Source organism: Pholcus phalangioides, unplaced genomic scaffold (genome assembly GCF_987345545.1).
Source record: "Pholcus phalangioides strain wild (caught in Gottingen) unplaced genomic scaffold, Ppha-v1.0 ptg000007l_1, whole genome shotgun sequence".
Classification (NCBI taxonomy): Eukaryota; Metazoa; Arthropoda; class Arachnida; order Araneae; family Pholcidae; genus Pholcus; species Pholcus phalangioides.
In genome coordinates this window covers 42,312,058-42,339,227 of record NW_028301600.1, presented here as the reverse complement: position 1 = coordinate 42,339,227, position 27,170 = coordinate 42,312,058, and the positions used below count along the sequence as shown (strand labels likewise).

General features: G+C 33.5%; 2 protein-coding genes across 2 annotated transcripts in view; both read left to right on the top strand.

Moving 5' to 3' along the window:
• Positions 1 to 8,477, top strand: part of LOC149085314 (P-selectin-like) — an 80,619-nt gene extending 72,142 nt beyond the window's left edge. Inside the window, exons 18-22 of the mRNA XM_089233253.1 lie at positions 70 to 249; positions 5,951 to 5,992; positions 7,367 to 7,417; positions 7,515 to 7,587; positions 7,751 to 8,477. Coding sequence (XP_089089379.1) covers positions 70 to 249; positions 5,951 to 5,992; positions 7,367 to 7,417; positions 7,515 to 7,587; positions 7,751 to 8,018 — 614 coding nt within the window. The 3' untranslated portion in view covers positions 8,019 to 8,477. The remainder of the gene's footprint in view (positions 1 to 69; positions 250 to 5,950; positions 5,993 to 7,366; positions 7,418 to 7,514; positions 7,588 to 7,750) is intronic.
• A 5,730-nt stretch (positions 8,478 to 14,207) lies between these two features.
• Positions 14,208 to 27,170, top strand: part of LOC149085313 (regucalcin-like) — a 26,676-nt gene continuing 13,713 nt past the window's right edge. Inside the window, exons 1-3 of the mRNA XM_089233256.1 lie at positions 14,208 to 14,582; positions 14,997 to 15,185; positions 20,358 to 20,573. Coding sequence (XP_089089382.1) covers positions 14,426 to 14,582; positions 14,997 to 15,185; positions 20,358 to 20,573 — 562 coding nt within the window. The 5' untranslated portion in view covers positions 14,208 to 14,425. The remainder of the gene's footprint in view (positions 14,583 to 14,996; positions 15,186 to 20,357; positions 20,574 to 27,170) is intronic.

Sequence of the window (27,170 nt, the reverse complement as noted above, 5' to 3'; positions counted from 1 at the left end):
TATGTGATATGGTATTTTTTGTACGAAATAATTGATAATAAATTCCACATCGTTTTTGTCTATTAATAGCTATAGATTGTAAACAGCCGGGTGTTGTGAACAACGGAAGAGGTTTCCTCATGAATGGAACAACTACATTCGGTAGTGTAGTTCAATACCAGTGTCTCGGAGATTTTTATCTCGTTGGAGATGCTTTCAGGAGATGTCTTGCCGATGGAACATGGGGTGGAGAAGAGCCCCAATGTGTGGGTAAGTTCACAACGTTTATTATCAAATAAAATATTTTGTAATAAAGTGTCTTGGGATTCCAGCGCTCCTTCTGTGCACGAACTAAGATGATATTTTCTTCTACCTTTAAATATTTCATATTTTGTGGCATACACAAATACACCTCTCCTAATCTTGGTGATAATATGTGAAAAATGATTTCAATATGACCAAACCAGTACAATTCTATAGTCGTTACTGAGATAGAGGAAAGGAATGTAAAGAATTTAATAAACGAACTTGAAAATAATAAAGCGGTTGGTTATGATGGAATCACGCCAAAAATGCTAAAAATTGTCAGTAAATACCATTTAAAGTTTATATAACCCACATTATAAACTCTTCAATTCTCAGTGGAGTTTTTATTGATAAATTAAAATGTGCTCTTGGCATACCCATACATAAATCAGGTAATGTCAATGATTTCAAAAACTATCGTCCGATCTCTATTTTGCCTGTTTTTCGAAAATTTTGGGAAAAATAATGAAACACAAAATTATAAATTTTCTAAATCAAATAAATTTTTTTTCGAGAAATCAGTCGATGGCATTTTTGAAATTTTCAGAAAAAGTATATGAAAGTATTAATGTGACAGCAACAGAACCCTTGCTATGTTTTTAGACTTAAAAAAAGCCTTTGATAGTGTCGATCATCTAATTCTTATGCATAAGTTATATTTTTCAGGTCTAAGAGGCAACACTAATCACTGGTTTAAAACTTATCTGTCAAATAGAATGCAAGCAGTTAAAATAAATGATACAATAGGTACATACAGGATTATTAAAAATGGCGTCCCACAGGGATCTGTTCTCAGACCAATTTTATTTCCAATCTTTGTTAATGATATCAATAATCTGGATCTACATGGATTTAGCTATGCCGATGACACAGCTATTGTTTTGTCAGAACAAACGTATACCATGCTGAAATCTGATACTGAAGAAGATTTAACAAAAATTAACACTTGGTTGAGGCATAATAAGTTAACCTTGAATCTCAACAAAACTAAATATATAAATTTTCAATTATATAATAGAAATATTGAAACACTTATAATTCGATGCCATGAGTTGGGATGTTCTGATGACCAATGTTTTTGTCCGATTGTCTCAGAAACTGAAGAGTTTAAATATTTAGGAGTCACTATAAACAAAAATTTGAAATGGAACTCTCATGCAAATGCACTTGGTAACAAAATAAAATACATGAATGTTCGTTTATATTGCTTAAAAAATATTATATCTCCTCAAATATTTTATACACTTTATTTTGCTTGGTTCTACTCACTTATTTAGTATGCTATATGTGTTTGGGGAGGTGATTATGAGCCCAATTTAAATGTATTAATAAGTGCTCTGAAAAAAACTATAAATATTATTTCCTCTCGTATAACCCTACACCATCTGCCTATAATTATAAATCAGACTATAGATTTAATATTGAAAAACTGTATATATACCAAAGTCTAATGTTTATTTATAAAAATCCTACTTGGTTTGAAATCAAGCAATGCCCACACACACACACAACAAACACACGTCTCCGTCGAGGTTTTCAATATAATATTATACAACCTAACAAGATTAACCCAAAAGCAATTCATATATTTGGCTCCATTATATTTTAATAACCTGCCAAATGAAATAAAATATGAAAATGAATTAAGAGCTTTCAAAAAACTAATTATCAATTATATTAATATTTTACTACAGTCTCGGAAATAGGAGGGTACTTCTCGGCCCCCAGTATACAGTGTTGTCACACCAAGGCCTCTGTAATATTTGTCTATTTGTATACTTGTATTTTGTTTAGTACTTGTTAGTATATGAAAGTGTTTGCCACCACAGAAAAATTTATGTTTGTATACTCTGGACGGATCAAGCGATCCCTTGAGTAGAGAAGACTATATTTATATATATTGGTTTTTTTTTCTTTCTTTCTTAATAAACTATTTATTATTATTTATTATTAATACCGCATATGCACGTCTACATCAAATTTTCTATTGCTATTGTTTATATTATTGATTTTTGAACATTTTAAGGTATGAAATTATTTCCCTCTTCTTCCGAGATATATGTCCTTTTTACGAGCAAACTCGATTACTGTATGCAGCTTTCAGAATCTAGGTTTCTACGGATTTAATTTCCAGGTTTAGAAAATTCCTATACTATATGATTGATTCTTTTTTTTTTTTTTTTTTGATAGAATATAGGAGATTCCGTAAACTTTGTTTCTACAGGTCAAAACAAACAATAAACTGGGACCGTACTCAATTTCTAGTGCTATAAAAGAGCATAGACATAAACTTCTATGTGGCCCGTGTGCTCCACTCCCGCAATATTTGCTACCTAAATAAACATTGGATTTGAGCTCCCCCCCACCAATATTTTTGAGCCCTCATAATATTTTTCAATAACTTTGCGTCTGTGGAAAAGTAAAAAAAGATAAAAGGTGCCCTCATGTTGATCCCTAACTGTGACAAAAATGTGACGAAACTAATTTATGAGTACACTTCCATTAAGAGAAAGGCTCAAAGTAAGTCGTTCAAAATGGCATTCTACTGTGACATTCATAGCACAGACCACACTTTCGAAGATGGATCGTTACACCTTTTCTATAAGACTCCGCGAATGGTGTTGATCTTATCCACAGCAACAACAATTCTCGTGACGAGATTATACCTAGAATCCACGTGGGTCTCGTACGCCAACTTTCAAATGTTTTTATGTTCCTGCAATAAAAATCTAGGGGATTAAGGTCCAGATCCAGACAGCATGAAGTCACGGGTACAAAACATGGGACCCCCCAAGGGTGTGGGTCCGAGACGATTTCTATCATTTTTCGTTTTTTCACATCGTAAATTCACCAAGGAGGGGCCCCGCTGCCAGATGGGGGGGGGGGACATAGTACAAAGCGTTTTATCCCACCCTTTTCAGGCCCTATGAGAGGAATGCGGTTTTAGAGTTACGATCCAAGTCTGAAGTCAAGAGTCTTTGCGACGTGTCACGATTTGCCAGCCACTCCGCGAAGATGATGGAACTGACATATACCGTAATACAAGTGTAAAGGCCACAAAAGGCAAAATGCCCAACGAGGTGGCTGAAAAAAAGATGTCTATAAAAAATAGGGATGCCAAGTATAACTAAGGCCAGGATTACAGTATAAAAGATCTTTTGTCAATCTTTTATAGTGTAAACCTCGTCAATTCAGCGTCCCAAAGTACGAACGATTATCACGAAAAAGCTAATACACACTGAAATAAAACTAATAAAAACTAATGATTATGATAAAATAAAATACACTGCCCATAAAAAATTATGGCTGTCTTATCGATCAGTTCCATCTTCATGAATCCTATCACACTCTACGGTTTTGTTGAAATACTTTACGATCAGCGTAGATAATAAATGCCAAACGCATGTGTGATAATTAAAGACTTAATCAATTATTATGTAAACCACTAAATTGAGGGCCGTTTTAAAGCAAATCTATAGGTTACCACGTAATTTATTACGATAATTGTTTGATAATAATAATAATAATTTATTGATAATATTTCTACAATATTATTTACCACGATATAATTTGTAGTGACGCCCACAAATTATATATACGCACACTTTATTCGCACATTACAAATGATTCGGTGACGAAATATACTTTTTTAACATCACCTTATATCCTCTGATTTCCTTTATATTTCCAAACTTTGTTTATTTATAACAGTCATGAAATTGATGTAGACACAAAACATGAGAACGGATATCCGCACTTTTCCGTTCCCTTCGATTTCCTGATTATAGAAAATGATTAGCCGATTCTAAGAAGTTGAATGGTTTATTAACAGTTATCTTTCTGATAATACACGACTCAGTGTCATATCAATTGTAAATAGCCTCCACACCAGTACGATAAATTATTATTGTTATTATTTCAATCAAATTATGCGATATTTTTCCTAATTTTTGACATAAAAACGTCTCTGAAATCAATGTCAGCTGCGTGGAAGCAATCGTGTCAAACGAACGACAGTTTCTGTCGAAGTAATTTCAGACTCCAATAATTCTGCTAAATACAAACATAGTGCCGCCATCTTGGTCTCGTTTAAAAGAGGAACAAAAATTTGTAGCAGTGCTGCTTCGATACCCGTGGCAGCCGGACGTCATGAACTGCGCTCGCTTGAAATGAACTCACGATTTTTGACTTTCCCAGATTTGACACGTGTCCATAAACGGGATTATATCTCAGAGACTAATCATCTGATCCGAGTGAATCAAGTGTCGTTTTGAAGAAGAATGTATGTGTCACAACTCATTTTTTGGATTCTCAAAAAATCCAAAAGATACGAGGCTGTGAATTTGAAAAAGTTTGGAACTTTCCCTTTTTTTCAAAATTTCGGGATATATGGGGGCAAAATGCAACCAGAATCACTGAAATAGGACACTAATGCGTAAAACACGAAATTCCAAAGAGAATGACCCTGAATCCAAATCCAACGAACAGTGCTGTCGAGAATATGCAGGGTGATGCCTTAAGTCCCCTGGCCGCAAATTACTAGTGAACTGTTGATCTTAGAGGCATACTTCCAATTAGAAAAAGTATCCAAATAACGTGTAGTACTCAGATACGTCATTCATATTGCAAGGGGTTGTACAGTTATTAAAATGGAAAAATCAACTTCTCTTATTGGTCACCCGTCCTAAAAAACCGAATTAGAAAGTTGTTACCCTGTCTTTCCTAAGGATAAAAAAAAAATCGGTGTTTCCAAGTGCAGTATTCGCTAAGGTATTTGAATTCAAAAATCACTGAGAGAGAGAGAGAAAATGAGGAAAAAACCGCATAAACTATAATGCGCAAGCTTGATTATGCTGTTCTTTCCCTTCTTTTTAGCGATTTTTTTGAATTGAAATATCAGGGAATATTGTACTTAAAAACCGAATTTTATGTGGCCTCAGGAGAGACCGGGTAACAACTTTTCAATTGAGTTTTTTAGGAACAACTTTTCAATTGAGGATTGATTGATTTTTTAGGACACTGTGACGAAATAAAAAGTTAATTTTTTTTATTTAAATAATTATATACTTATATACGACCCATTGAAATATGAATGGCATATCTGAGTACTACACGTTTTTTGAATACTTTTTTGAATCGGAAGTATGCTTCTAGAATCAACGGTTCGCCAGTAATTTGCGGCCAAACGACTTTAGGCATCGACCTGCAGACAATGGTTTACGTTGCTGACGTGTCTAAACCTAAACTATATCTAAGCTAAGATCCCCAGCACACAGAACTTTATCGAAAAATTTAATATAATTTCAATTTACTAAACACGATTGACGTTTTCACGAAAATAACTGTGGCAGTGTCGCGGAGACTGCCTATATTTTTTTTTATAAAATGTTAAAAATAGCATTTAATTTAAGTTTTTACGCATATAAAATTAGCTATAAATTTCATTCACGCTCTTTTTCCCTTTTTATCAACAACGTTAAGTGCTTTTTATCGATACTGAAAAATCTAAAAAAATGCATAATTGACTGAATATGATATGATTAGTTTCAAGTCAATCAAACCAATAGAGCAGAAATTTTATTTTGCTTCGATAACAGGGTAGACGATAGAGTTGATATTTGACGATACGAACTAGTACAGTCATTAGTTATTTTTTATTTTCCAGATCTTTCACTGCTGGACAGAGAAAATTCCATTGATGGAAGAGGTAAGGATAGATGAAGAATCATAAGTATTTTATATTGGTATAATATTATACTATACAAATCATTAATATTATTATAAAGTAGAGTCTCGAAACATCGAGGTTTTGGATAATCCAAGGGGTTTGAATTTTTCTAAAAATTACTTTAAAAAAAATATCCTTTTCATCAAGAGCGAATGTTGTTTCATTTTATCTCATTTTTCCCACAAATGTGAGTAATTTCAGTTTGAAGGGATCTCTTGACAAAGACGGGAGGGGTCTTGATTTCTAGACTGGGGTCTTCGGTGAACCCCAGGCCAGAATTTCTCACAGGCTCATTTATAGTAAACTTATAGTATTGAAAAAGAGAAAAAATAAATATGTGCAATATCAAGCCTCCTAGATTAGAGCCCTTATGGAGAGGCCACAAGTCTCGGCAGTTGTGCAATGAATTAAGCCATTGAATTAAAGGCAAGATCGGTAAAAGTAGGTATACCGTCCGTTCCCCCACTCTTAAAATGTTAATTACTTTTCGGATAATCCACGTTTTCTAGTAATCCGAGGTGTTTTCGGTTGCTTTCATCTCGAATTATCGGGACTACTCTCTACTGTATTTGATTGAGATATTCCCTAATTTAATAAATGAATTCAAACTTGTTGTGCCTAACACCTGCAAGTTTTCGGTTCCGATAATACGGATCGACCAATATTTTGAAGAAATCTCCAAGTGTCAGAAAATTTTAGTTAAATTTTAAAAATATTAAAATATTTTTTCCCTTTAAAGGCTTTTTTTAGACTTTGAACGTGATCACCGATTCTTAGTATGGGTTTGAAATGTGTTCATACATTGTAGACCACTAAATACTACGTTGACATCAAAAGATAAATCTTCATTTACGATAAAACTTTCTTTCTCCCTAAGTAATACAATGGGTGAAATATTTTTGACATTTTTTTCCAAATGGTAAACATGATACATCAGCATGGTATTCGAAAACACATGCTACTTAGGCAAGTGTGAAGTATGCAGATGTCAATTAAAACGATTTTTTGAAGAAAAAAAACCCCACTAAGTAGTGAAATCTCATTATAACTGTCACAGTACGATCATTTTAAGCACGTGAGGGCAAATTAAATTTGGGCTTTTTTGATCATGTAGCACAATATCTATATTTCAATTTTTAGGTTTGATACTTTTTTATCGATCATCTGATGTGAGACAAATATTGCGTATACTACTACTATCAAGATTAATCTCAAATTTTTGCAAAGACTGGTGCTTAGACTTGAATTGTTTCTCAATGTTTATATGCTCCCAATTATTCAGAAGCGACTAAATTTAGTCCGAATTTGCATTATCTATGTTTGCATAATAAATCTACATTTATTTTCCTCCAGTATCCGAGAGTCAGCTCCTGGACACTGATGTGGATAGTTCAAAGATGATCGGTAAGAAAAAGCATTATACATACATTTTCTACGTATAAACTTGTTTTTAAAGTTTGAAAACTGCTTCGCAACTCAACGTTTGTCATTATATTTGCAGTTATTGCCCTTGCTGTGAGTGCTTGTGGACTTATCGTGCTGATCCTCATAATCGCTTTGGTGTGCATTAAAACGTAAGTATAATTTCATGATTATCGTTCTCCAGAATCGTTGAATTCTGTCTGTCTTTTATTGCTTGTGCTGTATCATTATAATTGTATCATTCATATAAATGAGTAAATGAGCAAGTATTATACACTTGACTTGAAAATAACTCACTATATTATCTATTTACAGGAGAACAAAGAAAGTAAAAAATACGGAAAACGTTGAAGTAATTCCACCTGAAGACAAAGGCACAACAGTCATGTCATACTCACGCCTGAGTCTGGACAGTAACGTCATCGATTGTTTTACGGCCGAAAACGGCTGGAGCCATACTAATGGTATGAAGACGTTCAAAACTCAATCTCATCCTGACGGGACGGGTAGGAGCATGCCCAATGGTGCCAGTTGCAACGGGATGAATTCCAGGAGAACAAGACCCTCTGGTATCCGAAGTTGAAAGATTTTTAAATGGGAAAAAAAGTTCATGTAGTATCGTTCCTTTCATATTGATGTTTCCAATCTCTTCGCAATTTACATTGGCGCAACATCAAAATGAAACTTGAAGGCCACACAGAAGTCGAGGAAGTTATCAAGGCCATCTATTTCTAGTCCTGGACACGTTTTGGTGCTTAACATGAAGCACTGGGCAATATATACAGCCAACAACCTAAAGACTATCAACTTTATTAGTGTTCACCAACAAATGTTCTACATACATATGAAGAACTCGTGGCAGCTGACAATTAAACTGAAGTTGAGAATTATGTGGACATATTTTGCCAGTCGATACGGACGTTTTTAGTGAAATGAACAGAAAACGTGAGAAGGAATCACACGGTATGAAACATGTCGTTCCGGCGCAAGTTGCGTTTAATATATAAGAAATTTTTATTTAAAAAAATTATACATGTATACACAGATATGTGTGAAAATAAAGCATGTGAATTTTTAATATCAAAATACCAATGATGTAAATATCATGTCACGAGCGGAAAACACCTACTGGAAAGTTCACTCTGTAAAAGAAAAAAAATCAACGTTGCAAAATAGTGGTGTTTTGCTTGAAATACGTAAGTGTAATCAAATGTAAAATACAATTTAAAGTCGTATCAAAATTCATATTTTCTCTACCGATAAATCAGAATAGATCAATAATGTTAGAGGTGCATCATATCTGTGTGCCGGAAGTAATGGGCACCATGTCACAAAGGGAAAATTCACGGGAAAGGGAGAGCGGTTTAAAGATTTTTTTTAGCATGTCTTTTTATGGAGTGTTTTATAAAGTGAATATCTGTTATATTTATTGAAAGAGGCCCTGGTGTCCTAAACATGTGTGTAATGTAACGAAAGTGCTGAAAACTATTAGTGTTATCTCAATTTTGACAAAAATGGACATAGTCCCCTTTACCTCCGGCATACAGATATATACAGCGTGCATAAGTAAACGGGCGAATGGCATTTTACTGGCAAACCGTTGATCCTAGAGGCATACTTCCAGTTAGAAAAAGTATCCAAATAACGTATGGTACTCAGATATGTCATTCATGTTGCAAGAGTTTTTTTTGTAGTTATTAAAATAAAAATGTTAACTTTTTATACGGACACCCTGTGCCCAAAACCCAGATAGAAATTTGTTGCCTTGTCTCTTGAGGCCAACAAAGAAATTTCCACGTTTCTAAGTGCAATATTCACCGTGATATTCGAATTCGAAAAACGGAGGAAAGTTGGGAAAAAATAGCATTAAAAATGTTGGGGTAAACCGTTTTATACACGCATTTATACATTTATATAATGCTATTTTTTCCAACTTTCCTCCGTTTTTCGAATTCGAATATCACGGTGAATATTGCACTTAGAAACGTCTAAATTTCTTTGTTGGCCTCAAAAGAAACAAGGCAATAAATTTCTATCTAGGTTTTTGAGCACAGGGTGTCCGTATAAAAAGTTAACATTTTTATTTTAATAACTACAAAAAAAACCCTTACAACATAAATGACATATCTGAGTACTACCAACACCATCTATAGCAGAAGACCCCCACGCGAAGCTCGTGACGTCACTGAAGAAGTTATTTCACCTATAGTCATTGGATATACGGCAAAAAAACGGTAAGGTTATCGCATGCGTCGGCCTGCTATATCCAATGGCTAAAGGTGAAATAACTTCTTCAGTGACGTCACGAACCTCGCGCGGTAGACTTCTGCTATAGATGGTGTTGTACTACACGTTATTTTGTATACTTTTTTTCTAATTGGAAGTATGCCCCTAGAGAGAATCAACGGTTCGCCAGTAAAATGCCATGCACCCTGTTACCTATGCACCCTGTATCGTTGCTTACAATGCAAGATATTAACCCTTACAGCGTCAATCCTGCAATATCTCGGATTCTTAAAACTCTCTCAAAACGGCAACCCCGAGCTTACATACTCTTGAAAGTTTTCTTCGCCTGATAACATGTTTTCCTCTCCCCTTCTGTCCTGTCAATCAACTGTCAGTGGGCAGAGTCAATTTTTATTCACAGTCTGGTAACAGAAGGGGAGTGGGACGATGTTTTTCTTTTCCCTTCCAGGCAGTATAGTATTATTGCGTGCAGCATAAATAACAGAAACGATAGTTTTTTCTTCTCTTCCATGTTTTTTTATTATTGCTATTTTATATTGGAGGAGAAGGGGGAAAATTTATCAGCTCGCAATCGGAAAAAAATTCTTCTTGGTAATAGGTACCAATTTCCAGAAAGTTTAGTGATTTCCAATGTTGCAGTTACAATGCGGATCAGGAAAATTTTAAAAACATCTTAAAGGGTTAATAGGTATGGAAATTTTCTAAATTGGCATTAGAATTTTTGGTATGCGTGCCATTTTTCAGAACAGCATACGTTTTTTTAATTCTGATCTTACTTTAATTTATTCGTAATTTTTCGTGATTACATGAGATTTGTGCTGATAAAACACTTTGCTGCTTAATCAATTGTATTTTCAATGTTTTAGATGAAATCACATGAATTAGAAATGAGAGGGAATGAACGTATAATTGGTTTCCAATATAATACACTATGCATATATACACTTTACAATATAATACACTATAATCCATACAATAGCACCAACAGACGATTTTTTACAATAATACTCTTATTCGCGGTAGAAATTATGTGTATTAATTCTATTCACTTAACATATTTCATAAAATTATTATTACATGATAATTTATTTATTTTTCACCCAAACACTCATGTTAACGATACTAGGAATGTTTCGTATCATTTTCATAAAAAAATCTGTGTTTTAGTTACTTTTGTGGCATAGTTTATTGCCTGGAATGCACTGAGTATTCGGATGTTTTTTTACTGAAATAAAATATATTTTGGGGAATTATCTCTTGGCTATTTTTTTTCGTTGAGTTCTATAATTAATTTAAGTTTCAAAATATGAGTATATAGGCTCATTGAAAGAGCACAAAATTAATACAGGGTGGGGGAAAAGTCCGTAGAAACTTTAAAAATTCATAAAAACCGGAAAAATAACCGAAATAGAAAACGGTTTGCAGAGTTATCATCGCTAGGTCACGGGAATTTTTTTAACGGGAAAAAGATAACTCAACAATAGCTGATAGGCGGCACTGGTACGAGCGACTTTGGTGGAAATATGCAAATCAGACGGTTGTAAGAACTTGCGCTCCTAATTCACAACCAGTTCACCGTTGTAAACCGTATATGTTGACCTGCTTCACTCTGCCGTTGCTGGATTTGTGACTCGCCTGCAATGCGTTATACCCCTGTGGGGGGGGGGGGGGTCATGTGGAACACATACTGCTGTAATAAACGATTTGGAGGCATTCTGTTCGTTATTTGCGTATCTTTTCTTTGATTTGTGTACGTCAGCGCCACCTATCAGCTATTTTTGAGGGTTTTTTTCCTGTCTTAAAAAAATCCCGTGACCTAGCGATGCTAACTCTGCAAACCGTTTTTTATTTCGGTTATTTTTCCGTTTTTTAGGAATTTTTAAGGTTTCTACGGATTTTTTGCCCACCGTTTATATTCCAACGGAATATATATCATATAAAAAAAATATTGATTGATATCAATTCCCACGGATGAAACTGTTATTCAATGTGAAATACAACTAGCTCTTAAGGCCCGTTTACACGAGTGATTTAGTTGGTAACTAAATTTTAACTTACCGATTCTTCTTGAAGGCGTCCACATGATTAAGTGGTAAGTAGATGCTCATTGGATAATTTTTTACGGAGGCGAGCGCAATTAGCGCATGCGCGCTTCAGTCTATTCAAATCGACGGAGAGAAACAAAGGCAACGCGCGGGAGTATAATAGCAATAATTTTTTATTTATCTGGCATTCAGAGAGGTGCTTTTTTTAAAGCTCATAGCTTTCGTAACGATGGATGAAGATGATCAGGTAGAACTTACAAATACTGTGGCCAGAGCCACATTATATGATATTTTTTTTAAAGAAGAATATAAATTTATTCACTTTCACTTACACAAGAGGGGAAAAAAGAATACACAACATATTATAAACTTATGTAAGTCATCGAGAAGAAATATAAGATTTCTCTATTTCTCCTCTAAGTTGTAAATATCGATTATATGATATTTTAATCGAAGTTAAAGAGGAGATAAATTATGAATAAGTAAGCCGAAAATACGGGAGAAGATTCTTGGCTTTCGTAGGAAATTCTAAGGGTTAAAAATTAAATAATAAAAATTCATTAAACATATTAATTATTTCCAAATTTTCCAAATTATTATTATATTTTAATTTAATCTAGAGAGATGCTATCTTTATGTTAAATATTTGATCATGTATTTTTACAAAAGATGGCAGCAAATTCGTTTTGGACGAGAGAAATATTCGAAAACCCCCTCCAGTTTTTAATATATAAATCCTCCACATCCGATATATATTTTTGAATCTTCAATTTTTTTCAACTCCTGACATCACGTCAACAGAATATTCCATAGCTTTTTCCAACATCGAATAATTTTTAGCTTGTTTGTTAAGGTAATTTTCATTTCAACAAACATTCATGGTTGAATGAATGTTTCATCATGAATGATGAATGAATGTTTCATCATGAATGATGAATGAATGTTCATCATGAATGTTCAACAAACATTCATAGCGAAGATATTTTTCAACAAACTTGAAGGTTGTGTCCTCTGGCCACCTCATCATCCAATATTTCCGCGGAATTCTAGCGAAACTTCAGGAGACGACGGATCATGAACACAGGTTCACGCTTGAGATCAAAATAAACCACTCCGTGAGAGAGCAAAAAGACCCCTCCAGAGCGGCAGGTCACGCCCACTGGCGCATGCGCATAGGTCTACTTAACCGGAAAAAATAGTACCGTTTGTATTTCACTTACCAACTAAATCACTTGCGTACTTGCCAACTAAAGCCGTGTAAACGGCCCTTATCGTCTGCATACATTGTATCGTACTTGGCAACTTAAAATTTAGTTACCAACTAAATCACTTGTCTCGTGTAAACGGGCCTTTATACTAAGTGCATATCTAAATAATTGTAATAGAGATCTTAGAGAAAATTAATTCTGAAATTTAGTTGTACTATTGTAAATTTGTTCATTCGATGTAGTAACACGCGACTCAACGGCTTTAATATTCATTTACCAACAGTTTTGTAGATGAACTTGAATTTTCACACCCAAAATTAAGAATTCAGTAAGTTTCTGAATTTGGTGAGGAAAGAGACCGTGAGGCGATAAATGTTTTATACCTCCTTATAAAGAGTTTACGGAGTGTTATGAAAACTGTCTGAAAGGAACAACAATTTTACTGTTAATTATAATATTAAAGTAAAATATGAAAAAAATATCAGAAAAAAGAAATTCATTGTGATAGTAGGTGGTATTACAATAAAATAATAATTTAGGAAAACACATAAAAATGAAAAGTTTCATACGGCTCTCAAGAAATGTATATTGTTAAAACAAATTTGTGCCTGTGTCTAACCAAAAGAAATTTACCTCTTGATAATTTAATTGAAAATTCATCAGGATATCGAATATTAAAGTTCTTAGCTTTTGCAACTTCTTCCGCGCGAGTCTGGAGAAATTTCAGTTCTTCAAAAGCGGCAAATATTAAGAACTTCATCCGCCGATATCTCGATGAATTTTCATTTAAATTTTGCGAGATGAATTATTTTTGGTAAAATATAGTAAAGAGCAAATTTGACCAATAGAGATTTTCTGATTGGGCCGTATGAAAATTTAAATTTTTATATTTTGCAATTGCTCTTTTACATAACTGCTACAATCACAACTTAATTTCGCTGTTCTTGCTAATCATTTTTAATATTTTACTTTAATTTCAGTGTCAACCATATAATTTGTATTTATTTCGAAAAATAATCACGAAATATCCCATATAAACCCTGTGTATAAAACGCTTCTCGTAAATAAATTTTTCGACTTTAGATATAGAGCGATTTTACCGTTACATGGATCTTGAAAAGCTTCATCGTCAAGGACGTGAAGGCTGCCGACCCGTTCGTTTTTTAGACGAATAACATCTTTATCTTTGAGGAGGATTTTCTTGAACAGATAGAGAGAGGTATCAAGAGCTGAAAAGATCTCCGGTCTTATATATCATTTGGACAACGAAACAAAAAAAGCGTTTACATTAAAATCTGCATCATTCGCACCATCGCAGAATGTTCTACTGAAGAGTTTCATTTTTTTCTTTTTCCCCCCTTTTTGTACTTAAAGATAATGTCGATGTCGGATGATATGTGCACTTGACCGACGTTATTTTCATTATCAAACGCGACCTCGAAACTGAAAGCGTATACAGTAATTGGCTATCAGGACATCATTCTCGAAACATGGAGCGAATTAGCGTCGTAACTAACAGGCGAAGCAAAATCGGAGAATCGCCTCATTGGGATCAGAGAATAAATAAACTCTTGTATGTTGATATATTTGAAGGCGCTGTCATTAGATTGGATCCGGAAACAAAGGAGGAACATACTGTGTATTTAGGTATGTGTTGAATTGTTTTGAAATGTTTGAATTTATTTATTGTTTGAAACTCTAGATTTAGCGAAATGTTACCCCTAAATGGCATTTGTCCATACGTAATACGAAATTCAGTCGACGCTCGTTTTCACGAACTTGAATGGACTTCAATATTACTGCAGTTCGAAAATGGGAAAGACATTGAAAGAAATGAATTGAAAGAAAGAAAGAAATTGATGGTAACCAGAGAACTAGTTCTTAAAAACGTGTCAGTTCATAAATTGAAGTTTCGTAAAATCGAGCGGTGACTCTATAACGCTAATTACAAAACAAGTTTAGTCATACTAATACATACTCTGCAAAGCCACAGAATCCAGCGAACACTTGTTTTTCCGTATTAAAATGAACATTTTTTGCTGATCTAACGCTTTTCTACAGGTGACCACCATGTTTCACTATCGGTGCCTTTCAGTAGTGGCCCAAACCAAATAATTATCAGTAGAGACAAACAGCTTTGTAGTTTAGAATGGAGCACAGAGAAAGTCACCGTGTGTGGAGAGGTCGAGCCTGGTTTAAAGACTAGATTCAATGACGGAAAATGCGATGTGAATGGAAAATTATGGGCCGGTAAGTTTTTTGAAATTACCGCTTATTTCAATGTGAAGAAAATAAGATTTCTTTTAAAATTTATATCAACTGTCTATCCATAGTCATAAACACATACCGGAATTATCTATAACATTTCAATGCTGTCAAATAACCGATAAATAGATTCAAATCCCAGGTAGAATTCTCAAAATGGCGTCTCTCTTCACGATAATGAAGTGTTACTTGGCACCCTAGCAGAGCTAGCTCTTTAGACTTATTTTTAACCTTCTTAGAAAAAAGAATAAAAGTCATAAATTGAAAAATATTACTCTGAAAATGAAGCACTCTGACAAAAACTTTCCAATCGAAAATTTTTGGCTACCAAATTCTATTTATTGAGGTAAATGTTTTACCTTTATAACTATACTTCACCAAAGTGAAGTAAAGACATTTTCATTCCATTGAACTAATTTTTTTACTATGGATTGTTAAATGTCGTCCGAAAACCTTGATTTAAAAAGTTATTTAAGTTACTGACTTGGCTACGTTCGAATTCAAAAGAGTATCAGTATACGTGCCAATCATCAATCGATTACGTTTCTAGTAACACGCTCTTCTTCCCAGTGGTCTAAGTACAAGTTACACAGTACTTCAAGCCCACTGACTTGTTTTTGCTTCTTTCCATTTTCTTGCATAATCAGAATTCACTTTTTCACAAGTTGTTATATACAAGGTGCATAGGAAAATCCCTTTATGATAAAATAACTCGTGAACCGTTGATCCTGGTATACTTGCAACTAACCACTTTACGATCAAGGACGTAATATTGCGTCCAAACACCATTGGAATAAATTTAAACAAGTTCTCTCTGTTTTCTTTCCTCTTTCTTCATCATGGCAAAGATTTGTTATAACCCTATAACTTTTTTCCTCTTCGTTTTCTCTACACCCTAATAGGGATTTTCCCCCCACATATCACGTATCTGTCTACTTCATACAAATAAGAGTGACAGACAGGGTGAAGCTGAAAAAAGAGAAAATCTACTATGTGCCTACACACTTATCAACTTAATCTGTTATACTGTTTTATTCTCTCATTTTTTTTTTTGTCCTTTTCCTCTTCTATTTTTTTCCCTTCTCCTACTTTTCCTTTTTCTAACGTGCGGTTAGGTTAGGACAATGTTACCATATTTATTGCCCATTCGTCAAATAAAGATCCTCCGAATTTCTTGTCAATCGCTTGTAAGCGAAGGAGTTAAAGAAAAAATATCCAATTAACGCGTGATACGTCTTCATATTGCAAGAGGTTGTATAGTCATTAAAATGAAAAAAAATTGACTTTTTTTTCTAAAAAACCCGATTAGAAAGTTGTTGCCCTGCCTCTCCTGGGCACAACAACAATTCCATGTTTCTAAGTGCAATATTTACTCGGGTATTTTAATTCAAAAATCACTGAAAATTAAGGTAAGAACCGCATAAATTAACGGACAAGCTCGTTCTACGCTTCATATGTTATTCTTTCCCTCATTTTTTCAGCGATTTTCAAACTCAAATATCTCAGCGAATAGTGCACTTAAAAACGGTTTCTTTCCGTTATTCACGATATTCAACGTAACAATATTAGTAATAAAGCAAATTTTAAGGTTTTTCACTTGAATATAAGAAGCGTTAGGGCCAATTTTGACCATTTTATGTCATTTATAAGTAGTTGTGTTGATCATATAGATATTATAATTCTCTCGGAGGTGTGGATTTTTGATGTAGAGTCTGACCTTTATAAAATATCAGGTTTTGATTTATTCCCATGCTGTAGAAATTACAATAATTCAGGAGGCATATTGGTGTACACAAATAAATCTTTAAATTATAATAACATTACGTCAATCGCAATGGAAACAGCTGAGGTGATTGGCATTAACCAGCCATCACTCAAATTAACTATTCTTTGTTTATATCGATCACACTCATTTTCAAAATCAGAATTTGTTGAAGAACTTGACTCTATATTAATGAATACAAAATCCAAAAATGTCCTATTGGTAGGTGACATCAATATAAACATATTAAAACCCAATAATGACGATCTAGATTACATGAATATGTTGTCAGGACATGGTTTCCTCCCCTTAATTACTGATCAAACTAGGCCTCTTTCTGATAGTTGTATTGATCATATTTATCTACGTCACTCAACTAATATTACCAAATACTATTCATCAATAGTTGACACAGACATAACTGACCATTTTCCGATCGTTTGTAAACTTCACTTTGCCACCCCAATATTAGATAAAATAAGTCAAACTATACATAGGAAAATGAAAATTATTCGGTATGCTGATATGTCAAATTTTCTCCAAAATTATGAATTTCGATTCGATCACACTCATCCCGAAAAAGATTTTGATAATTTTTTATCCACCATGAATGTCATTGTCCAAAATCATTCCAGTGACCGAATAATTGTTTCAAGGAAGAAGATCGGTAAACCATGGGTTACAGGCGAAATTTGCAATTTGATTAAGACAAAACAACAACTTTACATAAAAACAAGAAAATATCCGTATGACCTCTCTATGGAAACTGCATATAGAAATATAAAATCAAGAATCAAATCTAAAATAAAGCAATCTAAAAAACAGTACTACTCTTTCAAGTTCTCGGAATGTCGTAACAATACTGAGCGTTGGAAGTTTGTTAACAGAATATTAGGCACTGAGAATAAAGAGAATGTACTTCCAGAAAATGTTGAACCTCTGATTCTTGCCAATCAATTTAACTTGTATTTCAATAGTATTGGAAGAAATACTGTAGTTTCCATGGATGACTATAAAAACTACGTACGTGGTTTTCAAAATTCAATTTTTCTTTCTTCAACTAATATTTTTGAAATAAAGAAAATTATTAACAAACTAAAAAACTCTGTATCTTCCATCGATGCAATGAACTCAAAAGTTTGGAAGCGATTTCCTGACAGCGTCATTCAGGTATTCTCTGATCTAGTTAATAATTGTTTTCAAAGTGGTGTTTTCCCAGAATCACTCAAAAAAGCAATCATTACCCCTATCTATAAAACCGGTGACAAGAATGACCTCAGCAATTATAGACCAGTCTCAGTTCTCAGTACGACAACCAAAATATTGGAATCTATCTTAAAATGTAGATTATACTCGTTTTTAAATGCTAATAATTTTTTCTCAGAAAATCAACATGGTTTCCTGCCAAACAAAAGCACTGAAACTGCACTAATTGAATTTAGCAAATTTGTGGTTGATAGCTTAGATAACTCAAAACAAACAATAGCAATTTTTCTTGATATACGAAAATGTTTTGACAGCATCAATCACAATATATTGCTTGCTAAATTGTACACATATGGTATTAGAGGTACTGCTTATAAATTATTTGAATCCTATCTTAATAATAGATCTCAATCTGTTAAGTGTGGTAAGCATATTAGTAGTCCAGTAAACATGCACAGAGGAATTCCACAAGGAACTACTTTGGGACCGTTGCTTTTTACTATCTATATTAATGATTTCTGTAACCTTGAACTAAATGCCAAAATAATCACATTTGCGGATGACACTGTACTTCTTTATTCTGAGAATGATCATCAATCATTGGATCATATTATTAACAACGATTTAATCAAAGTCCGAAATTGGTTTCGATCAAATGATCTCGAAATAAACATTCTAAAAACAAAATACATTAGTTTCTCAAACCTCACTAATTTCGATAACTGTAACCTCATTTTTCATAATAAAAACTGCCCTACTGATCTTTTATGTACCTGTACTCCATTAGAACAAGTAAGCTCCATTAAATACCTAGGTATTGTTATAGATCGAAATTTTAAATGGAAGTCCCATGTAAAACATATCCAATCAAAACTTTGTTTTATAGTTTATAAATTTTATTATCTAAAACATTATCTAAATACTCATTTTTTGCTGTCATATTATTATTCCCTTTTTCATTCTCATCTATTATATGGACTATCTGTTTGGGGCAGTGACTACATCAATACGTTGCGACCCATCATCCAGACCCAAAAGAAAATAATCCGATCACTAACTGGCAATTACTCAACTCCGTCATTTGATCTCTACCGGCAACTTAACATACTCCCTTTGCGGTATTTATATTTTTATAAATCGATTCTCCTACTTAATAAAAAACAACTTTGTCTCCCTCTTAATTTATCAAGGACATCAAATAGATACAATAACATTCTTAATATTCCCTTGATACATAAAACAGTGAAGAAAAACCATTTTACATATCTTATTCCGAAATTTTATAACAAATTGCCGCATGATATTCTTTTTCCCCCTTCAATACCGTTACTGAAAAAACGTTTAAAAAATTACCTTTTTTCAATAGCTAACATCAACGATCATTTTTAAAAAACAAAAACAGAGCTCTATCGATCAGTGCTAAATCGAATTTTCTAAATGTCTAAGTACACTTCCTGCTGTTTGCCTCCACATGTCGAAGTCGCAAAACAATTCTCGCATCAATCTAGCATTCCATAATCTTCATTTATAATGTATATGAAAACATACTGTATATCTGAAATGTTGTATTGTATTCTAATTGTACTATCTAATTGTATTCTATTGTATCTATAATTGCTCACAGATGCAGAATTACTTCGATATAATTATCAACATTTTTCCCTCCCCCTCTTTCTTTTTTTTTTGTGTTCGTTCTGTCCTTGAAATTGTATTGTAATTACTCATCGATACTTCGTGTTCATCAGTACAGATCCACGGGATCTCTTGGTGAATTTGTTTTATTATTTTGTGCTATTTCATCGTGTTAAATAAAGTTCAAAAAAAAAAAAAAAAAAAAAAACGTGCAATTTTTGGGCTCAGGAGAGACAGGGCAACAACTTTATGCATAATTGGATTTTTTTTTAAAACAGGGTGACTAAGTAAGAAGTTTTTATTTTAAGAACCATACAACCCCTTGCAATATGAATGACGTATGGGAGGTCTACACGTTATTTGGATACTTTTTCTTGATTGGAAGTATGTTTCTAGGATCAATGGTTCGCGAGTTACTCCAGAATAAAGGGACTTTCTTACTCACCTTGAACGTATACACGTATAAGGTACACATGCAAGTTTTTTACGGATTTTACCTTATTAATCGTTCATACTTTCACGAACAGAAATAACTCAGTAATAAACAATATTTTCAGGAACCATGGCTCTAGAAATAGCAAATGGCGTTTTCGCAGATGACTTGGGAGGATTATATACAATGGATCGAAGCAGCAATATTGTAAAGCAAAGAAGTGATGTAAAATTATCCAATGGTCTTGCGTGGGACAAAGCGAATAGAACAATGTTTTACATCGACTCGCTGCCAGGGAAAATACTTGTATTTGATTACGATGCAAAAAATGGATCATTCAGTAAGTAATTCATAACATATTTAATAATAAGCGTCTTGATTGATAGTGTAGTTAACGAGTAATAGTTGATTGATAAATTTTGATTGTGAACTCACAGTTAGAGTAATCCAACTCGAGTCTAGAGGTAAACCAAACAGCCATGTAGTCTTTCGGTGATGTCTAGTTTTTCCTCAATGAACAATGGTCACCTAGAATGTAATACTAATAAAGAAAGATGCGTCCAGTAACGCGTTTGTTATTTGCTCTTTAGAACATTCAAATGTTTCATAAGTTCCAAACCCTCTTAATTCTCGTCAGAATATTTTCTGATACAAAAATTAACGTTGGAATTTTATTTCATGTCCTTTTTATGCCTACAAGGGCTTTAGGATCGCTTCAAAACAAAATTGACGCTATATAATATGTGAATACATGAATGCAAAATTCGCATTAAAGAAGATAAAAATTGCACAAACAATACATGATCGGGATGGGGAAAGAGAGAAAAAAACACACTGTGAAATTCTAAACAAAATACGTAGAGAGGAAACAAAATATGAAATTTCAAAGAGAGACAAAAAAACCAAAACAATAATTACAAATTACCTTGTCCATACAAATGCTTCTCACATTTGAAAGAAAAAAAGTTCAAATACAATGTACATAACATAAAATATATGTTAATTTCACATCTGATGTCAATACAGAAACAGAAAATATAAAAAAATAAACGTTAAAAATTAAAATCTGTTACACAATGCATGAAGATATTTTTCAAAAACATGAACAAATTGTTTAGCATTCGCCTTTAATAAAATAATTATCAAAGACAAACTATTGGCATTCGGAATCGAGAGGCTCATTGCAAATTGTTGGCGTTGTTCAATCCAATGTTTACAAATGAATATAAAATGAACCTAAGTCTCAGGATCTGAACAGTGGTCACAGATCGGAGATTTATTCTATGTAAATAATCTTTGTTGGGGGCTCTGTTTGCAAGTAAACAATAAAAAAGTGTTTCATATTTTCGACTGTGAAAAAATCGTGTGTATAATTTAACATAGTTGAAAAAGTCGTAACGTAAGTATATGCATTCTGATAAGCAAAATACTGATCAACTTTGTTTTTAAAACGATTCTAAAAACAGTTAAGAATATCTTTCATAAAAGTGAAAGAAGGAAAGTTTAAGTTATTATTTTTTGTCGCAAGTCGTTCTACTTTATCGGCAATCTCGTTATAGAAATTATTCTTATGGCTAGGAGTCCAAACCAAATTGATAGAATTTGCAATGTTTTTTCCATGTGCAAGACAGGAATGCGTCAATAATGTTACAGAATGGGAATGGGGAATTGCATTTTTCAAAGCTAATAGTGATTCTTTGCTATCGGTAAAAATAACGTAATCACGTCTCTCACAGATGAGTTTCGAAGCTGCATAAGCAATAGCGAGACACTGCAATAAAAACGGAGGAGTGATCATGAACTAAAGCTTGTATACATGAATTATTATTAGGGCAATAGATTCCTACCGAGGCATGTTGAGCCTTAGATACATCTGTAGTTATGATAACATTAGATTACCAGTTTTCTGTCATATGTTGATTAAATAATATTGAAGAATCATATGATCGTTAATATTTTCTTGAAAGGGAAGGTCATCAATATGAAACCTGATGTTGGAACTACTCCAAGGAGGAGTTGAAATGTCAGTGTTTGTAACGAAGTAGTAAGGTGATTGTTAATTATAAAATCAGTGATTTCAGATGAGATCGGAGAATTAGCTGAGTTAGCAAAAATAAGGAAAAACAGTGTCATAACTAGACACTTTAGCCTTCAAAAACAACCGACCAACGGAACGTAAAACAAAAACATTAAAAGGTAGTTGTCCACATATACTAAGTAGAAGAGTTATAGGAGCTGATATAGGTAGTCTGGTTGTGATGAGATACGCAGAGTGATATAATGCTGCACATTTTCCGAATTGAGTTTGTGATGCAGTATGCCATAAAAAAAAATACTATAACTCAAAAAAAACCTTTAATAATATTAGAGCAAATAGCAAGAACTTTATGACCCGGAGCCCCACGTAATCTTCCAGCTATAAGTTTCAAGATACTGATAAGTTTGGATCCACGTTTTGTGAGGGAATCTATACGTGTTTTCCAAGACATTATATCAATAAATACTCCTAAAACCTTCATATCAGCAATGTATCAAAGCCTAGAGCCATTAAAATGAATAAATACTAGGAATTTCAATGTTGCGGCATCGCGGGAATAGTGTAAAAGCACATTTTTTAGCGGAAAAATCAAAATCTCATAATCTACTCCAATTCAAAATTTTGTCAAAGTTCCTATGTAATTTTCCAATCAATGAAGATATATCACTACCCTATATAAAAATATCTATATCATTTATAATGGATACATCTGCGACATAAATATTAAAACACCACGGTGAAATAACGCATTCTTGAGGTATGCCTCTGTAGAAGAGGAATAGGCTTGGTACATAGTTTCTCCTGCTGATATAATTCAGACGTTCAGGTAAGAAATTCTCCATCCAACGAATGAAGTTTCCGTCAAAACCCATCTGCCGATTTTGAATATTAGCGCCGAATGAATCAGAGAATCATAAGCGCCTTTCAAATCAAGTGAAACCTGTATACCGATTTCCTTATTTTGAAAAGTTTTTGAATGAGAAATTTCAAATTGCAAAGAGACAGTTTCACTTTTTAGTTTGAATGCATATAGGTTTTTAGGGAAAATCTTGTATCTTTATAGAAATTCAATTAAGTCGTCGAATAATAATTCGTTCAAAAGTCTTCATGATGCTATTAGTTAATGTTAAGGGTAGATAAAAAAGATGTACACTGCTCAAAATAATTAGGGGAGCAGATGATTTTAACAAAATTACGCAAAGATGTATACCGATAAGTAACATAAAATGAATCATCCATAATTTAAAGCCTAGCAGGAAACGGAAGAAGAAAACTTCATAATCAAAGTTCATGGCGTCAAAAACCAGAAAAAGGAGATAAGGGCAGAAATCGGGATGTTGCAGAAACGTCTGTTTTACTGCCGTAACCGTGAAATTCGATTGCGCAGTATTTTTTTTTGAGACAAGGTGACTTGAGGATGTCTCAACAACGTGATTTACCGGAATCCATGGCATGGCGTGTTATAGGCAGACTGGAATCCGGGCAAACACAACGTAGTGTCGCGGACGCTGTTGGAGTCGCCAGCAGTGTTGTTGCAAGGCTGTGGAATCGATTCCAAGAAACAGGAAATGTTAGACGTCGACCAGGGCAAGGTCGGCCACGCGCCACTACAGCAACTGATGACCGGTATATACGGTTAACAGCCCGTCGAAACAGAACAGAGAATGCTACGCAGCTGCAAAGACGGTTGCTCTTGGCAACAGGACGAAGGGTGTCCAGCCAAACAGTACGTAATCGGCTTCATGAGGGAGGGCTCTATGCACGTAGGCCAATGGTCTGCATTCCGTGTACTATCCATTGTATGCCAATACGTGGCTGTCTCGCACGGTTTTCTTCACTTTTTTGTTTGCTCCCCTAATTGTTTTGAGCAGTGTAGCAAATTTTGGGTCTGTTGGATTTGAAAAGAAAAATAATTTTACCCTTTTTCCAATCTATTGGAATTTGACTGGGTTGGCAGTCAAAACTTTTTAATATAATTAAAAAAAGGAATCGACTGATCAAAGTTACTTTATTGTGAAAATTTTGCCAGTTTGTGATGTTTCTTTTCAGTGAGATTGTTGAATCGAGAATTTTCATCATTAAATCCGATAGGTAGGTGATCACTACCTTATAGTGAATCTCCATTTATCCATTAAATATACTGATAAAAGAACTCACTGCTGAAACAGAGATCAATAGTATTGCAAGACAAAGAAGTAAAATGGGTTGGACCCAAATATCTGATTAATAGCATTTTCTGTTTTATGAACCAATTATAAAGTAATCGCCCAGGAGTGTCTACACGACTAGATAACCCTCCTGGATGAGATGCATTGAAATCAGAAATGATTAAGAAAGGAGGAAAAATTTTGCTTTCAATCAGATCGAGAATATGCAAGAAGTTACCGTGATTTGAAAAATAAGCGTTTGCTATATATTGTAGTACTCTTCTGACGGGAAAAAACCTGCACAATTAGAACTTTCACTCCTGGATAGTTGCATTTACAATTGAAAATTATTTTAGATGAAAAGTTACTTCGAACACCAATCAGTACACCACCCCACCTCTCGGTTCCTCTATCACATCGAAATATTTGAAAGTTTGGTAAGTACAATCATCGGATATTGACAGAAAAACGTTTCCTTTATACAAATAATTTCATATGCATTGCATGAACAAATCGTAATATTTAATCTTTTCTGGCATGAGTGCTTTGAGCATTCCACTGCAACATACAGGGTGGGCAAAAAGTCCGTAGAAACTTTAAAAATTCATAAAAAACGGAAAAATAACCGAAATAAAAAACGATTTGCAGGGTTAGCATCGCTAGGTCACGGAAATTTTTTTTAAGACAGGAAAAAAAAAAACCTAAAAATAGCTGATAGGTGGTACTGACGTACAGAAGTCAAAGAAAAGATACGCAAATAACGAACCGAATGCCTCCAAATCGATTATTACAGCAGTATGTGTTCCACATGACCACCACAGGGAATAACACATTGCAGGCGAGTCATAAATCCAGCAACGGCAGTGTGCAGCAGGTCTGTATACATGACAACTCTCGGCGGATCGCATCTTTCAGTTCTGATTGATTGGATGGGCCGGATCGATGCACCCAGAACCGCACCGCTCGTACCAGCGCCACCTATCAGCTGTTTTTTTTTTGTTTTTTTTTTCTTGTCTTAAAAAAATTCCCGTGACCTAGCGATGCTAACCCTGCAAACCGTTTTTTATTTCGGTTATTTTTCCGGTTTTTATGAATTTTTAAAGTTCCTACGCGGACTTTTTGCCTGCCCTTTATTAAGAAATTGAGTCATTATAATCAATATATAAATAAATTGTACAACACTTTGAGACCCACCTCCATCTGAAACGTCCATACTATACAAAGTGTTGTTCAAGTTCTTTGAACCTACAATAATCTGGGTCGAGAAAGTAGAAGTACCCGCAGAAGGGGTGGGGGGAATTGTTAACTCCATATTTATTTGATTTTTTTTCTTGGTGGGGTGAGATTATCGTGTAAATTTCTAATTTCACCCACACACGATTCAATCATCGCTTTCATGTTTGTAGCGGTTTCCGACCTCAATGATTCAAACAGTTCATTAAACTCACTTTCAATTATAAACGAGTAGAAATTATTTGTGATTGGTGAATTCCCGTTATTCAGACCTAAATCGTCACGCAACTTAGTGAACATGTCTGTGATCTCAGCTTTGGTGATCCAATTTGACGTATCTGGAATGTTGTTTTGCTATATCGATGGTAATTTCGCGCTTTGAGAATTTTTTTGATTTTCAAAAATCCTACTTGCATTGGCTAATGTGATGTGATTGATACACTTGAAAATTAAGTTATTAATAAATTAATTTAAATTACACTTAAAATTAAACCTTTACAAAAATATCTTGAAAACTGCTGATTTTTGAACAGATGAATGAAAAAAAAGCCTTGTATCTTTTTACTCTTAAATATTATTTGATAGCAATAACAGACACCATAATGTCCAATTGGAAAAGTTTATTTACATGTTTCGAAAAATGTTGACGCAACTATATTTTACAACAATAAATTCAAAAGTACACATTTGATAAATGATTTCAATAATTTAATTTCAACGATTTCAATAATTTAATTTCAACGATTTCAATAATTTAATTTCAACGATTTCAATAATTTAATTTCAACGATTTCAATAATTTAATTTCAACGATTTCAATAATTTAATTTCAACGATTTCAATAATTTAATTTCAACGATTTCAATAATTTAATTTCAACGATTTCAATAATTTAATTTCAACGATTTCAATAATTTAATTTCAACGATTTCAATAATTTAATTTCAACGATTTCAATAATTTAATTTCAACGATTTCAATAATTTAATTTCAACGATTTCAATAATTTAATTTCAACGATTTCAATAATTTAATTTCAATGATTTTCAGTAAATGTCAAATAATTTTGATTTCAAAAATACACAGATTTTATTTTCATGTAAGTTGGTGGTTATGAGTAAACAGTACAGTTAAAAATAAATATATGTTTTGTGATCATTTGTGGCATGTACCAAGTAAGATACAATGGAACCCCGTTAATTTGACACCTTAAGACTATCAAAAAATAATTGTCGACTTAAGCAGATGTAAAGTTAGCGGATTTTATTTCATTTCGCTTTAAACAATTTTAAAAATTGTTTATGTATGTATATTGTTGAACACACACACATAATTCGAGATATTCACAAATTCATAAAACGTTCTTATCTGTAATATTCTAAGAAAAGTTTTCGTATTTTGGGAATAATCTCAAGTTTTAGGTGGAAGGGGCATATATTTTGATTACTGGAAGATGTTATTTGAGAATGACCATTGCAATTGACCAAAATAGATAAATTTCCTCCGCTCATTTAAAACA